The sequence below is a fragment of the Macaca nemestrina genome, chromosome 1 (genome assembly GCF_043159975.1).
Source record: "Macaca nemestrina isolate mMacNem1 chromosome 1, mMacNem.hap1, whole genome shotgun sequence".
Lineage (NCBI taxonomy): Eukaryota > Metazoa > Chordata > Mammalia > Primates > Cercopithecidae > Macaca > Macaca nemestrina.
Window position 1 is genome coordinate 16,082,484 of NC_092125.1, and position 15,577 is coordinate 16,098,060.

At 40.9% G+C, this 15,577-nt stretch overlaps 1 protein-coding gene across 4 annotated transcripts in view; it reads left to right on the top strand.

Annotated features, from left to right (window-relative positions):
• LOC105464123 (pecanex 2) overlaps positions 1-15,577 on the top strand; it is a 310,280-nt gene that overhangs the window by 193,882 nt on the left and 100,821 nt on the right. For all 4 annotated transcript variants that reach the window (XM_011711793.3, XM_011711792.3, XM_071074159.1 and 1 more), the window contains 2 exons: positions 3,506-3,614; positions 9,173-9,302. In XM_011711793.3, coding sequence (XP_011710095.2) covers positions 3,506-3,614; positions 9,173-9,302 — 239 coding nt within the window. The remainder of the gene's footprint in view (positions 1-3,505; positions 3,615-9,172; positions 9,303-15,577) is intronic.

A 15,577-nucleotide genomic window follows, 5' to 3' on the forward strand; every position in this document is an offset into this window, starting at 1 on the left:
AAGAACGTGGCTGCAGCCATCATTTGTCTGAATCGTGGCTGCAGCTATAGTGTGTGATGTTCATGCTTGTGATCCTGCCCCTCTGCTGTCAGCAGGAAATCTTGGATAAAGGGGACCTTTCTGTAGCTGCTGCATGTCAGGCAGGTTCTTCCCATTGCTGTAGTTCACAGAAGGCCCATGGCCTCTAGGAGGCATGGTAAAGTTGGGTGAAAGAAATATCACTGGATGGAGAATCAGGAACTTCGATCTCTGGTTTCAGATGGGCCAGTAACTTGCTGTCTGATCTAAGCAATCCACTTAACCCCTCTGAGCCTGGTTTCTTTCTCTGAAAAATGAGAGGACCTGGACTTGGTGAGTTTCAGTTTGGGGAATAAGAAGGCTCTAAAATTACTAGGTTGTGAATAAGATATCCACTTGTCCTAACATTTATCAAACTCTTTTGTAACACTTATGTTTGCCAGGCACTGTTCTAAGTCTTTAACAAAGATGAAGCCGTTTCATCCTCAGATGACACTTTGAGGAGGTATTATTATCATCTCCAGTTTATAGATCCAGAAATGTATGACCAGAGATAGAGCTGGGATTCAAACTCAGGCAGCGTGCCCTCAAGCCCATGCTTTTAAATATTGGCATGCGTTAGCATCTGACTCATCTAGAACACATCCTTTTTCTGGTGGGCTTCATAGAGGAGCATCACAATTACTGTGTTGTGGAGGAATCATTACTACAGAAAGAAATGACATTCGGGAGATCTGGCTTCTTCAATGATTGAGAACGGTGGAGTCTGTTTTGTGAGCTTCATATTGAAAAGCTTTACAAAGCACGTATTTTATTCTTCACAAAGTTCATGGGAAAAAAAAAAAGGCATAGAGAGTCAAAGGAAAAGAACAAGGACACCTGGGGGTTCGGCTGCAATTAGAGCAGAAGAGTGCTTGTATCTGGAATCCTTAGATGTCTGATTACTGGTTTGGCTTATGTGTAAATAGAAGTTGCTGTGCTAAGCAGAAAATAATTGTAATAGATTCATTTAATCATAACGCTGCAAAGTTTCACTTGTTAGAGCTTCAAACTTGCAGATGAAGCTTTCCCTGGAGCAGCCAGTCTGATTGTAGTTGCTGTAACTGACCTACTTATCAGCTTTTTCAAAAGGTGGCTTAAACGCCTCCCAGGATACAGGAATACACAGAAAACCTAACAGGAGTAACTTTCCATAACTCATGATTCACTTTTAGGGCATTTGGGGGCCATGTATCTTATGAGGTAATCTTGTTCATGCTTGCAGTTTTCACCTAGACATGAGTCACAAGATTAATTCTTAATAACTCAACTAAGAATTCTTAATAGTGGGGTGACTAGAAGATTTCAAATCCAGAGGTATTTTTTCTGATAGAGTTTGGTTAGGTATATATGAGCAAGAGAGCCCACCACCACTTTTGCGCTGGTTGGTAACCCAGAAGTCATATCCTCTCTTGGGCCCTTGACGTGTTCCCCTTCTGGTTGGGTTAACGGTGGAGATAAAAGGAAATGACATTGGCTTTTAATGCAAATCGTTATCTCTTCACAGAAGTGAGTCAAGAGTTTGAAGTTGTGTTAGAACTATCCGTTTCTTGATCTGTAGAAGTCACCTAATGATGGTAAAAAGTAAGGTGGTTGGGAAACGACTGTATTTTATGTAAACTTGTGAGACTGGACCTCAGGTTGACAGACTGAAAGGCTGCTCTTTCAATTGACAAACTCTCAAAGGCACTGGGGGCTGTGGAGTCCCATCTAGAATGGATTCAGGAGGCTGAAATCAACCCCAGGATTAAAACCAAAGTGGCCTTTCTGAAATATCCTGGAAACCAATCGAGATCATTCCTCTATGGTTGACGCAAGTGAGTGAGAGCAAAGAAAGTGAAAAGTTATGAGCAAAAAACAAACTCCTTTTTTCCTTTCCTGGAATTCATATTTCCTTATAGTTCCACAAGCCTGATCACATCATCTAGCTTTTCTCTTTCATTTTTCTTTTCTTTGCTTTTTTTATCCTCCCTTTGTCTTCCCTGTTTCCCGTATTTTTTTTATTTCCCTCTCACCATCTGCCACCCTCCCTATCATTCTTCCATTCTCTTCTATCTAAAATTCTTCAGCTTTCACCTAAAACTCAGTGCTAGGTTTGTAACTAGAATCTCTGGTGGACATGTTTCTAGGTCAGGGTTTCTATACATAACCAGATGCCTGTGACTTCTTAAGGATTCTCTATGTTTGCTGTGCCTTTGAGAGACCTTTTATTCTTGGTTCATATACTATGGCCTATCCAGTAATATTTTATTCTACTTTAAAGTTTTTCTCCAAAACCAGAATATTTATGAGAATCAGTAGAGACCAGAAAAGTGAGGCAAAGATTTGGAGAGGATTCTAATTAACCTCCCTTTGCCTTATTACATTTTCATGGAACAAATCAGGGTCACCTCATCTTTTGGTTCCAAAATCACCAGGTTGGCTTTTCACAGAAGGGCTCAGTTATCTTGGTTCCTTGAATGCTTTCTTAATGGCCCCATTGCCCAATCCTTGCCCTCTTTTCATTGTGACCTTCTGTTTTATATAATGGCTATTGAGCGTAATTAAAGATTGTATTTTTTCTTCTCATTTCACATCACGGCCTTGGTGAATGTATTTTATTGTCTCAAATGCTAGCCAGTCTGGGAACAAACATGGCATGCTATTTGAAGTTTTCATTATGGAAGAAGGTCCGATGTTGATTTTGGGGAAAGAAATCCTGGTGGGATACTGACTGACCGCATCTAGAAGTGACAGCAGCAGAATTTTGCATCTGGGATTCATCAGCCATTTCTTACCACAATGCAGAGATCTAAAGCCAGAGTAGTCCATCCTTCTCTATCCTTCCCTGCACATTCATCATCTCCATCTCCAATCAAACCACTGAACAGTTCACCCTATGTGAGGTCTCTCTTCTGTATTTTCGATATCTTCCCAAAACTCGGTTTTTCCTTGTGCTGGCTTGTCTGGCCAGTGCAATAGCTTCATATACTGTCTTAGCTTTCTAAAGTACTTTGTAACTTGCAATTCAATGGTATGGAGCTATTTTCTCCAGTAGGAGCAGCTGAAGAGGTAAAATGAAATTAACAAAAACCTTAACAATGTCAAACGATGACAGGTTTCTGTATGTACTCCCTCCAAAAGATCCAATATGAAGGAGGAAAGACCAAGCTGCAGTTGTTTTTCTGAGAAAGGCAAAGAGATACACCATATACGTAGGTTGAAATAATAAATCTGTTGAGATTAACCATGCAAGGTTTCTTCTGATCAGCCTGTTGCTGTTTTAAAATATCAATAAATGGCTGCATGGCATAAGAGATGCAGAAAGATAAGAGTGAGAAGGCAGACAGTAGTTTCACTGCCCCACTGCCCCTTCCTAACCTTGACAAATGTCCTTTGAATGACCTTGATGCAGTTACCACTGTTGTCATTGTCCTCTCTGATGAATTGTTTTTTTTTTTACTTTCAGCTCGGGGACCTGCTTCACAAGTTACAGTTTGTCCTGACGTATGTGGCTCCGTGGCAGATGGCTTGGGGTTCTTCGTTTCACGTGTTTGCTCAGCTCTTTGCCATTCCTCGTATCCTTTCTGCTTCTATTTTCACCCTCCAGCTGAGATTCACATTTTACGGAAGCAAGCTTTTCATTGACCCCTGGCAATAAAAAGATTGTAAAGTCTTTAAGATTACATTTTAATGGGGACATGAAGAGGCACTTTGGATCCCTTTAGGCCACTTAGCCTTAAAAGATACTTCTTAATTTTGAACTCTTCCTGCTTCCTAATGCATATTCAGGAGTTACTTTTATTTTTTTTTTCTGGTCCTTCCATTTCCCATGCCCAGATCTGCATTAAGATACCCTGTCTTTTAAATGGAAAGTTACTGCTTAAATGATTGAGTCACCTTGTGCAAAATAGTGCAAATACATTTGCTGTTATTAAACATTGTGGATAGGGTTGATGCATTCAATACATTTTTATCAAGTGTATATTATTTTATAGTATGGTTATCATATTGTACTTCAGTGATGTTCAGAAACCCAAGATTAGGTACAAACAGCATTTGGAAGACTAACAACTTAAATTATGGTCTTTTAGTGGCTATCAGGCAGGAAGCCTTGGTTTCCATGTGTATTTTACAGTGTTTACGTAATAATTTTAATTTACTTCGTAACAAATTTTGAGATGCTCCTTCTAAACATCACTTTGACATTGATAGCTAAGTTTTATATATGTGCACATGTGGGTAAGGGGAAGCGGAGAGAGAAATTGCTTTAAAAATACTCTCGAAGAAAGAGATTAATTAAAATTTGACTCAGACCTAAAATACGTCCTCAAAGGTTTTCCTTCCCACTGAATTTAGAGTTTTTAAACCTGTGTGTTTCCCAGGAAACAGGGACCACTTGCATCAGAATCCCTGGAGAAACTAATTAAACTAAGTAGATTCCTGGGCCCAGCTCATACTTTTTAAATCAAATTTCACGGGCCGGGATCCTGGAGTCTGTCTTTTCACAAGCTTTCTTGGTGATTCTTATGCCATCAGTGTGTGTGAAGCACAGTTCTAAACTCTGGCAATCCATCAGGGCTGCTGTTAGCTAACTTGAATGACCACTCAGCGCTCTCTTCCATATGAAATTTACATAAGGCTCATTAAGACAATTCTTAAGGAATCTCTAGGATCTTAACTTGGTGTACAGGAATGGAAACATACTTAGGATAATCCTTGAGTAATAATATATTTTATATTTTGAAAAATTATTTCTTCCAGGCCCATAACTTTTTTTAAAAAAAAGTTAAGCATACGAAGAGTGGATCTCACAATACACATTGTTCTATGTTCCTATTCTTAGATGTGCATTAATATTTCTAAAGTGTTTCAAGGTCATTTGGCAGAACAAGCTAAGGAAAAATTATATATATATTTGCAAAGCCTGAGCTTGTGCTCCACCCTTTCCATTTAGCTGCAGTCACTTTCTATAAAGCCAGTAATTTCAGTTTTCCAAATAGAGTCCTTTAAAACAAAAACAGGTGAAATATTGAGTTGATTTTTAATCTCTTTCTGACGTATTTCTAAAGTTTCCTTTTTAGAATTTAAAGCATGTTTATTCAATGAAAATGATTAGATTAACGCAAATTTGTTGTTGAGGAGTTGCACCAAGAATTTAAAACTTGAAGTTATAATTCCTGATGTCATAACTTTGGATTTGCATCTGTCTGTAGCATTTCTTGTTGATGTTTATGCCTTGTTAGGTGAGTTCAATATTACTTATTATTCCTTGGAGTTCCACGACTGAATTAAGACTGTTCTGGGAACCATAATTTTCAAATACTTGCCCTGTATTTGTGTTGAGGGTTCACACATGAGCACATGGTATTTGGCACTTAATAAGTCCTATAAGAATAAAGACAGCATTAGGATTTATCTCAGCTTGTGCACAGTGAGCATTAAATTTAAATACTTTCACGATGTATAGACTAATTGCCTTACAACATGGAAACATTTGAGATGCAAATTTTATTGGGCATTTGGTGGTTCCGTTTTAGAACACTCAGTGGACCCCCTTGTTTTGTTCCTAAGCCTGGCCCTGTTAGTGACACCCACTTCCACCCCTTCTGCTAAGATACAGAGCCTTCAAATTGACCTCCCTGGAGGCTGGCCACTGACAGTATCTTTACCCTCTCCCCCGTACCCATGGACACCCCCTCATCCTTCCTCAGTTGTAAAGGTAGATATTTGTTCCTTGGAGTCCAACATCATGCTGTTCAAACTATAATCAGATAAATAGTTGAAAAACTGGATATACATGCCACCCAGACAAAGCTATTAAGTTATTAAGTGTCAACCATGGATCTTGGCTAATTTTGAAATGTTAATTATTTTATCACTCTATTAAGAAGCTGTGGGCTCCATATCAGCATTGAAAAGGGACTAATTTGCTCTGTTTTGGAATTGAATTAGCTTTCAGGCCAGCAGGGCACTGTTTGGTAAATTGCTTTTTCTAGTACTAGCATGTTTTCTCCCTCCATAGCCTCTGTTAGCTTCTGAGCTTGTAACCTCCAGGGAAAGATGAGAATATTCACCCTTTTAATATGTGTAGAGACCATGCAAGACCATTGTCTTCTAATAATTAGATAGACTTAGCCAGATTCTCTATAGTAAACCCAGAGATTGGGAGGGCTGCTTTCTACTTGGTGCATCCTTTTGCACTTCTAATGATTTTTTAAAATCTTTTCATAATTGATGCTTTCTGGCTGGGCACAGTGGCTCACGCCTGTAATCCCAGCACTTTGGGAGGCTGGGGAGGGCAGATCATGAGGTCAGGAGATTGAGACCATCCTGGCTAACACGGTGAAACCCCATCTCTACTAAAAATACAAAAAAATTAGCAGGACGTGGTGACAGGCGCCTGTAGTCCCAGCTATTTGGGAGGCTGAGGCAGGAGAATCACTTGAACCTGGGAAGCAGAGGTTGCAGTGAGCCGAGATGGTGCCACTACACTCCAGCCTGGGCGACAGAGCAAGACTTCATCTCAAAAACAAAAAACAAAAAACAAACAAAACAAATAATAGATGTTTGCATTTTAAGTGTGCTTTTGAAGGAGTGATCATCTACCCCTTAGGTTAATCTCTCAGCTGTTTCTCTTAGAAATAAAGTGGGCTTTATGCGCCTACTCCTCTTAGTAGCTCTTCTTTCTTGGCGCTGTCTTGCCAGTAGTAGTGACAGCCTTTCCTATTTGCCCAGAGTGTGCTATAATTCTTTACTGATCTTCCTGAAAAAACGGTCCTCTTTATTCACTGCCACCCTCCCTCTAACCTGTTAAACGTCATTTCCTTTCCTACCACATTGAACTTTATTTTTAGACTAGCACGGTTTCCTCACTTCTTAAATTTTGGATAATTGTTTCTGGCATTTAAAAAATGTACAATGTAATCTCTAGGGAAATTTTAGAATCAAAAACAAGAGCCAATCAGCCCCCCTTTTAATATGTGTAGAGACCATGCAGGACCCCTGTGTTCTAAAAATTAGACAGACTTAGCCAGATAATCACATATTAGCACATCTGCCCAGCCCTGGCTCCACTTGGTTTTGTCCTGGTTCCTCTGCAAGCCTCATCACACCCTCTGTCCCCTGATGTGGGGACTTCTCCCTCTTCCTTTCTTCTCAACACAGCCCCTCAGAAAACTCCAGCTCTGACCTCACTCTGCTTTCTAATATTTTTTTCAATACCTTCACGCAATGATATCTTCCGTGCAATTCCCTTTTCTCCCAATGACAAGGAGCATAATAGCTAATATGTTGTGTTTTGTGGCAGAAGTATTTAGGTATTTTCAGCTTTCAGAAGAGGAAACTGATGGGTGATAATAGATATTACAGTAGCGTATTGTTCTGTAGTTCTCTATTTGAACCTAGGTCAAAATAAAAAGAATTGGATTTAAATTGCAGCACAATAGAGATCTTTTTGATACCTAAACAATTCAACATTGGAATGTATTATTAGTGGAGGATGTGACATTTTACTCCTGAAAATGCTTGGGAGTAAATAGAAAGTTTAAAAAAAAAAAAAAAGTCGCTCTTGAAAAAAAAAATCATGATTTTTTTGAGACAGGGTCTTACTCTGTTGCCCAGGCTGGAGTGCAGTGGTGCAATTCTAGCTCACTGCAGCCTCAAACTCCTGGGCTCAAGAGATCCTCTCACCTCAACCTCCTGTGTGGCTGGAACTACAGGTGTGCACCACAATGCCCGGATAATTTTTTTTTAATCTGATTTTAAATCTACTAAAATGTATGTGAAAGTGTGGACAGCGCAAGACTCGCTCCTGTTTTATATCTTACATATAAATGGGGCTATTAGGGAATCCCTACTTCCATCCCCACCCCTTTATCACATAATTTGTTTAACGTTATGTTAAACCACTTAGAAGTCTGAGTTACTTCTATATTCTTGATAATGAAATGCAGAGTCTTCCTGTCTGTGCCAAGCATTTCCTTTTTACTCTGTGCCAGAACGTTTTGAACATGGGTTACAGAAATAAGACCCCCTTAGTTCAGCAGTGAGAGAGATACAGCTGTCAACAACTTCCCAGCAGGAAGACCAGCCTTGTAGGAGGTCAGATCAGATCTGTAGTAGAATGATCCAAGTCCTAATACCTACCCTAGGACCAGGAAGGATGTCCATATTACAGGACCTGGGCAATCTGGCTCTCCACTGACTTCTGCCACCCCCATGGATTCTGGCCAGCAGTTCTCTCTTTCGCTTCCAACCACAGGCCCCACAGAACCTCTGCGCCACAATGATGGTGAGTGATTGGCAGCTGGGAGTCTCCAGTGATGGAGTGAGACCTGAAGGGACCAGCTTGCTCAGAGAACTGTTGCTTCTGGCTCCTCGCCACTAATCACCAAAGATCCGTTGGGCTTAAGCCAAAAGCAACAGACATGCTAAGTTTAATATTGAGCAATTACCTCTTTGATCAAGCAAGGTGTGTGAAACTAACACACGCCAGTACGTGAGAAACTCATGTAAGAATGCCTATAGAAGCAACTTGGCCCACAAAACACTTACTTCATGTGCATGTGGTGTTCTTTGCTTAAAAACTAGATATGACTTGAATTGAACCAATGGTGTTCAATATACAGTATCTGTTTATCTGTGTATGCATCTACCCAGGTAGATAGATGGATAGATATTTCGAACAGTGGGAAAACATTCTTCAAGAAACAGATGCTACCTTCCCGAACAATTCTATTATTTGTTTTCAAAAAGTATCGTCTAATATTAATTATTTACAAAGCTACTTGATACTTTAGTAAATGTACCCTAGTGTGTTTTGTTCAGCTAATAATCTTAGTAAAGAGAAACTGTTCTTTTCAATCCTTAGATATTAAATCTTTGCCATGAATCAGACTAAGACCGCTGAGATTTTTATGAGAATCATTTGGTTTACATGGTGGTAAAATGAGACGTAGCAGGGTACTACTGAAAGTTTTATGTTTATAAATCTATACATAGAGAGATTAAGTGTGTGTCCTTTGTTCTTTCTTTGGTGGAAAAAATGGCTTTAGTGAAAACTCATCAAAATTTGAAACAATATTTTAAAAATATAGGAATAATAATTTTTTTTGCCTTAACTCAACATTCTCAGATTCTGCCGTGCTTTTCTTTCAGACGATTGCCACGTCAATCTTTTCTACCCCATTGAGCCCATTTCTTGGGAGTGTCATTTTCATCACATCGTATGTCAGGCCAGTGAAATTCTGGGAGAAAAACTACAAGTAAGATCCTAAAATCAGTGCTCAATTCCTTTTCTCCAGTGTGCGCTTCAGAAGGTTCCTCTGCCTTCCTCTGTTAGAGGGTCCCTGGCTCCAGGCTTCCCCCGGCTGTGGGGCCAGGCCAAACCTGTCTCTTTTGATGACTTCCTCCGTTCAGTGACTCAGCTCTTGGGTCTCAGGGATCTGGAAAGAACATGACTGATTTCAAATTAGCCAACGAATGCTAGTCCGGGTTTCATCAGTTGTGAAGGAAGAGTTATCACTGCCAAATTTTCGTAGGTGACCTAAGGGAAGGTTGTTTAACAAGCCACTGGTAATGTCCTTTGATATGCCAAGATGGTCCCTGGATGGCATCTTTTTTTCCTGTCTGTAGCATCGCTTTTATGAGCATTCTAAATAGACAGTCTTGTATAAGTGGGCAGCCATCACAGATGTATGGAAAAGAGATCACCAGTTTTTCTGGGTGCCATAAAATTTGTGGCCACTATTTGGACCTGTCATAAATTTCCTTGAGCAATTGGTGATTGACGAAGTAGGAATGTTATTCCTACGGGAAGGTTTGAAGAGAGAATTGATGGTTCACCAAGTAATCCTAAAGACCTCTTCATGATTTGTGGGGGGAGGTCTTGAGAATAGCTAGCAGGGAAGGAAAGCGTGTGTCTTCAGCAGTCTTCAGCTGGGACAGAGAACTCTGGATTGCTCCATGTGTTACAGCACGTCTTCCATTTCAATCTCCTCTGCCCTAATTTACTAACCATACTTGTGCTATTTATTACTTTTAAACCCTAATCCTTTTTCCATCATTTATTCACATTTTGCAGAGTGCTAGCATTTTACAGTGTGTCTTTTATGTCTCACAGAAGCCATCATTAAGTTAGACCCGTGGTTTCACGCGTCTCCCGAGAGATGGTTTATAAAATGTGCATCCTTCTGGCACAGGTGTGTGGCTTAGGGATTAGAACACAGCCTGCCTGAGTTCACACCTCATCCCTCCCACTTAACATTGATCATTTCAGGCCTCCTTTTCCTCACCTGTAAAATGGAAGTGAAATCATAGGACCTACTTCATAGACTTGTGAAAAGAAAATGAATTAACATACATAAAACACCAAGAACAGGAGCTGCCACAAAGTAAGCACCACGTGAGCCTGGGCTAGGATGATTATTCTCCGACTGCTCCGCGGGGAAGTTCCTGTCCCAGCTTGACCCATGCTAGTGGGTGTTTACCATGACTGGGGGGATCTCCTTCGGACAATCTCACGTTTAGGGGTGCCCTGGTGAAAACTAATCAAACCAGTGAGCCCTACTTCCGGCCCGTGAGGAGTGGAGGGAGGTCCCTCAGGTTTCTGGCAGATTTCTTCTAAGAGATGTAGATTTTGCAATAAAAGTAAAGTTGTCTTGAAATTCACACATAACAAGGCTGCTCATTTGCATTTGTCTAAAGAAACATGCATATTTGCAGAGCCAGAGAGTAAAAGAAAACTACCACAGTTGGCTTCTCTTTAAGCTTTTTTAGGAGAAAACAATTTGGGGGACCTTTTAGGCGTTCTGAAAGTCACGCTTCTGGAAAGTGCAAATACTTGTAAATGAGAGGAGGGGCATTTTCTCATGCTTTCACCTAAGCAGGGAAGGAAAATACAACATATTTAAAACTTGGTCAACGTATTTAAAACTTGGTGCTCAGTACAAAAGGTTTCTTTTTGCCTCCTATTCTCAGATAGGGAATCAGTCTTTCTGGCATGGGAAGATTCAATAGAAGTAAAACACCTCTCAGTTGAGTCGGAAAGGATATTAAGTGGAAAGGGGAATCTTTGTGCAGAGATGACCTTGGAGGGAGGCATTCTAATACCTGCGCAAAAGGAGTTAGGTGTTTTGTTATTTAGTCTCCTCACTTCCCAAATTCAGCCATCCTTTTTGAGTGAGATGCTTGGGTCTGAATTGTCAGTTTATGTGGGTTACTCAAATGTATGGGCTTCTAGAGCAAGATTTATGTTTATTCAGTCCCACAAAGAACTGTTTCTGCCGCGTTTATTCTTTTCATCAGTAAATAACACAGATATGAGCACTAGGCTCCCTGTATATGTATGGGGGGTGTCTGCCTCTGGATGCCCTTCTCATGGGTTGGAAGAGGGCTTGCTTCAGGGTCTAAGGGGATGTACAAGGATACCTGCCCTTGCCTAGGTCTTTCCGAAAGAGCCAAGTGGAAGGAAATTTTCAACTCCACTGCAGGAGTTGAGTCTTGGTGCCAAACCCAGTCTGCTGAAGGTCTATTGTTGCCTTTTGTGAAGGCATCAGAACGCAGCATCCTCTGGCCTGTCTGCTGAAAAGATCAGTGGAGGGAAATCACGACAGTAGAGTGGTGGCCACCAGGAAAGGAAATGACAGGAAATCTCATCTGGATCCTTACAAACACTCTGGAAATCTCATTCTATCTATTTAAAACTTTTTTTAGTTTCAAATCCTAATCAATGAGTTTTAGTGCTTTGACTGGAGAGTTTCTGTGTGGCCGTTCTAATTACCATCTTTTGAGTCTGATACAAAGGACCAGTCAGGTAATGTCATTTATCCTGTTTAATGTTGTACTAGTTGTTTCATCACTTTAAAAGGGATGCCTGAAAAGATATTCTCATCCGGAGCTTTAGTGAGCACATTTACCACCATGAACTGCCGCCACCAGCCTGGGTGTGTGTGCTGGAGGCCACCTAGCAGTCCCCTCTCCTGGCTTCCTCTTTCTTTTCACCCCTGCTCCCTCACTCTCCAGTCGCTTGGCACAGATCTTTTCAAGCTAACTTGTGTTTGTGCAGGTCTCTAATGAGAGCTGCAGTGTACCGAAACAATTTTAATACTTCAAGGAAGTGGTAAATAAATCACCAGTGACCTGATAATCACAGCTAGTCCCTTTTCTCCCCGAACTGGCCTGTCCTGAAACCTGCAGACCTCCTGTTCCCTGATGCTGTGCCTCACTGGGGTGTATGACAAATGTGTCCCCTGTCTGCCTTTTTACCCTAGCCTCCTAACGAACCTGCTTGCTACTCTCTGCCCACACACAGCTCTAGGATAGCTGTCCTAAAACACAGCTCTCAGCACGTCACTCTTCTCCTCAGAAGCCTGCAGTTGCTCATTGTGCCTGTGGGACAAGGAGAAATGCCATGGAGACCAGCGCTGTCCAATAGGAAGTTCTAGATGATGGACATGTTCTATGTCTGTGCTCTCCAATATGGCAGGTACCAGCCACATAGGGCTACCAAGCACTTGAAATGGGGTTAGTCTGACGGAGGAACTGAATTTTATTTTATTATTATTATTATCATTATTATTATTATTGTTATTATTATTTGAGACAGAGTCTCATTCTGTTGCCCAGGCTGGAGTGCAGTGGCGCGGTCTCCGCTCACTGCAAGCTCCACCTCCCGGGTTCACGCCATTCTCCTGCCTCAGCCTCCTGAGTAGCTGGGACTACAGGCACGCACCACCACGCCCTGCTAATTTATTTATTTATTTATTTATTTATTTATTTATTTATTGTATTTTTAGTAGAGACGGGGTTTCACCGTGTTAGCCAGGATGGTCTCGATCTCCTGACCTTGTGATCCACCTGGCTCGGCCTCCCAAAGTCCTGGGATTACAGGCCACCGTGGGCCACCGTGCCCGGCCGGAACTGAATTTTAAATTCCATTTACTTTTAACTCACTTAAATTTAAATAGCCACCTGTGATGAGATTCTACCATATTGGAAAGCACAGATATAGACCCTTATTTCTCGAACTTTCCAGCCCATCTCCCTCAACACTTTCCCACACATCATATACTGTGAATTTCCATTCCAAATCTCTCCTTGGATCATACCCTTCATATAGAATGACCTTCCCTCCCTCAACCTCTTCATCTCCTGTTCACACCTAGTTGGCAAAACCCAACTTAAATGGCAACTCTTCCATGAAGTTGCCCTGATCACCACAATTAAAAATTGTCTTTCCTTTCCTAAATTCCTCTAACAGTTTGCCTTTGTGTTCTTGTTATCTATTACTCAATAACAAATCTCTGTAAACCTTAATTTTTGTCTTAAAACAACAGGAAACAATTTGTCATATCTCATGGCTTCTATGGGTCAGGAATTTGGGAAGAGCTGGGCTGAGTGGCTGTGGTTTCGGGACCCTTATGAAGGTGGTGACTGGGACTGAAATAGGGAATTGGAAGTGCTGGGGACTAACTGGACATCTTTCTCTCTTTTCGTGTAGTCTCAGAACCTCTCCGTGTAATCTCTGGGTGAGTGAGAGGTTTGGCTTCCTGAGAGCATGGTGGCCTCAGGGCTTCAGCAAAAGTTTTCTAGTGAGTAAGGTATTAATAAAAGTTACATTGATTTTTCTGGCCTAATCAATTCTCTCCCATTCTATTTTCTACAAGTAAGTCACTCACCCACCCAGATTCAAAGAAAAGGGAATTACGTTCTGCCTCTTGGTGGATATATGGTAAGGTTCAAGAGTGGTTTGCAGGATGGAGAGGTACTGTAGCAGTCATGTTTGGAAAAATAAATTTGCTACTATGGCCATCAGTAAATTCTACCCAAGATTGGTGTAGTCTATATATACTTTCAATTCTGAACTTGTTTAGTTTTCATTTTTGTATGCCTAATGGGGTCCTGCAAAAGTAGGTGTTCTGTACATTTTTCTTTTTTTTGAGACGGTGTCTCACTCTGTCCCCCAGGCTGCAGTACAGTGGTACGATCTCAGCTCACTGCAACCTCCGCCTCCCGGGTTCAAGTGATTCTTCTACCTCAGCCTCCTGAGTAGCTGGAATTACAGGGGCCTGCCACCACGCCTGGCTAATTTTTGTATTTTTAGTAGAGATGGGGTTTCACTGTGTTGTTCAGGCTAGTCTTGAACTCCTGATCTTGTGATCCACCATCTTCGGCCTCCCAAAGTGCTGAGATTACAGGCCTGAGCCACCGTGCCTGGCCTGTAAATATTTCTTAAGTGAATTAAGTCCAACAATATTATGTCAGAGGAAATAGAAATCCTAATCTGGCTTCACATTTGCTGAGGCGAGAACACTCACTGCTAGACTGAGGTGGTCTTGACTACTAACAAGGTCTTTAAAATCTGTCTTGATGAGCTCTGCCTGGTGTCTTTATTTTAATTCCAGGCAACAATAGCAAATGCAGTATGTAATAGTGCTTTGTGTTTATACATCCCCCTAATGTCAGAGGATTCTAGAAAGCTTTAGAAACACATTCTGATATTATGATTTATCATCCTGCTCTTTGTATATAAACAGTCACTAAATAACCAAACTTTGTCATTAACATGAAACAAATGTTTAGGCCAGAAATTACATGACATATGTGCCCAGTTATCTCAGCAAACATCTTTGTTCTAAAGGAGTTGACTATTTTCAGCTTTCTGAAATAATGAAAACTCCCATTAACAGGGATTTTGTTTTGATATGTCAAAAACCCTCTATAAAATGTAAAATACATTAGACCTACAACCCTAGATGAAAGGGAAATAAAGCTTTCATGTTGGTTACATTGCTAGAATTCTATCCAGATTGGTTTTAAAATGTTGCATTGTTCTGGGTGTTATCCTTTACGGCAAATGTGTATTAAGCATCATCTATGCCAGTGTACTGTGCTAGGCTTTACCTAGCAGGAATCACTCTGTGACTGGTCTGCAAAAGTATCAACTCTGCATCTGTATCCTTGGACCTGCCTTTCTCAGCAAGAAGATAATTGGTTCTACTTAATCCTCAGCTCTTAACTGAGGCAGCGGTAGAACATCAGAAAGCATGAGCTTTGTGGTCAGTCCAACCACAATTAAAATCCCAGTGCATATGCTTGGTTAGGTGTTTGGGATGTTACTTTGTCTGTGAGCCTTAGTTATCTCATCTGTAAAATGAAATGATTACTCCTCAGACGTCATACACACCAAATGAGACATGGTTCGCTTTGGTAAATGTGTAAGTCATTTCTGTGTACAACATACCTATCCGTATTCCTGACCCCATTTCATTTTCCTTTCCTAAATTTCTATCTTTTCTCATTCAGCTTTTAATCTAGTTGTAACTAGACATATATTATGCATCCCTGCAATCTACCTGAGTCCTTTCTGAAATGGCAGAACGCAATCAAATCAACAGGGGAATCGACACATCATATAGATCGTGTACCATCACATCCACAGCCAGCCTGCTGTGAGAGACCCAATAAATATTATTTTTCCCTTCAGGCACCATGTTTATTTTGATACCTCGGTCAGTCACTGAGCCCCAGTTCTGTTCTT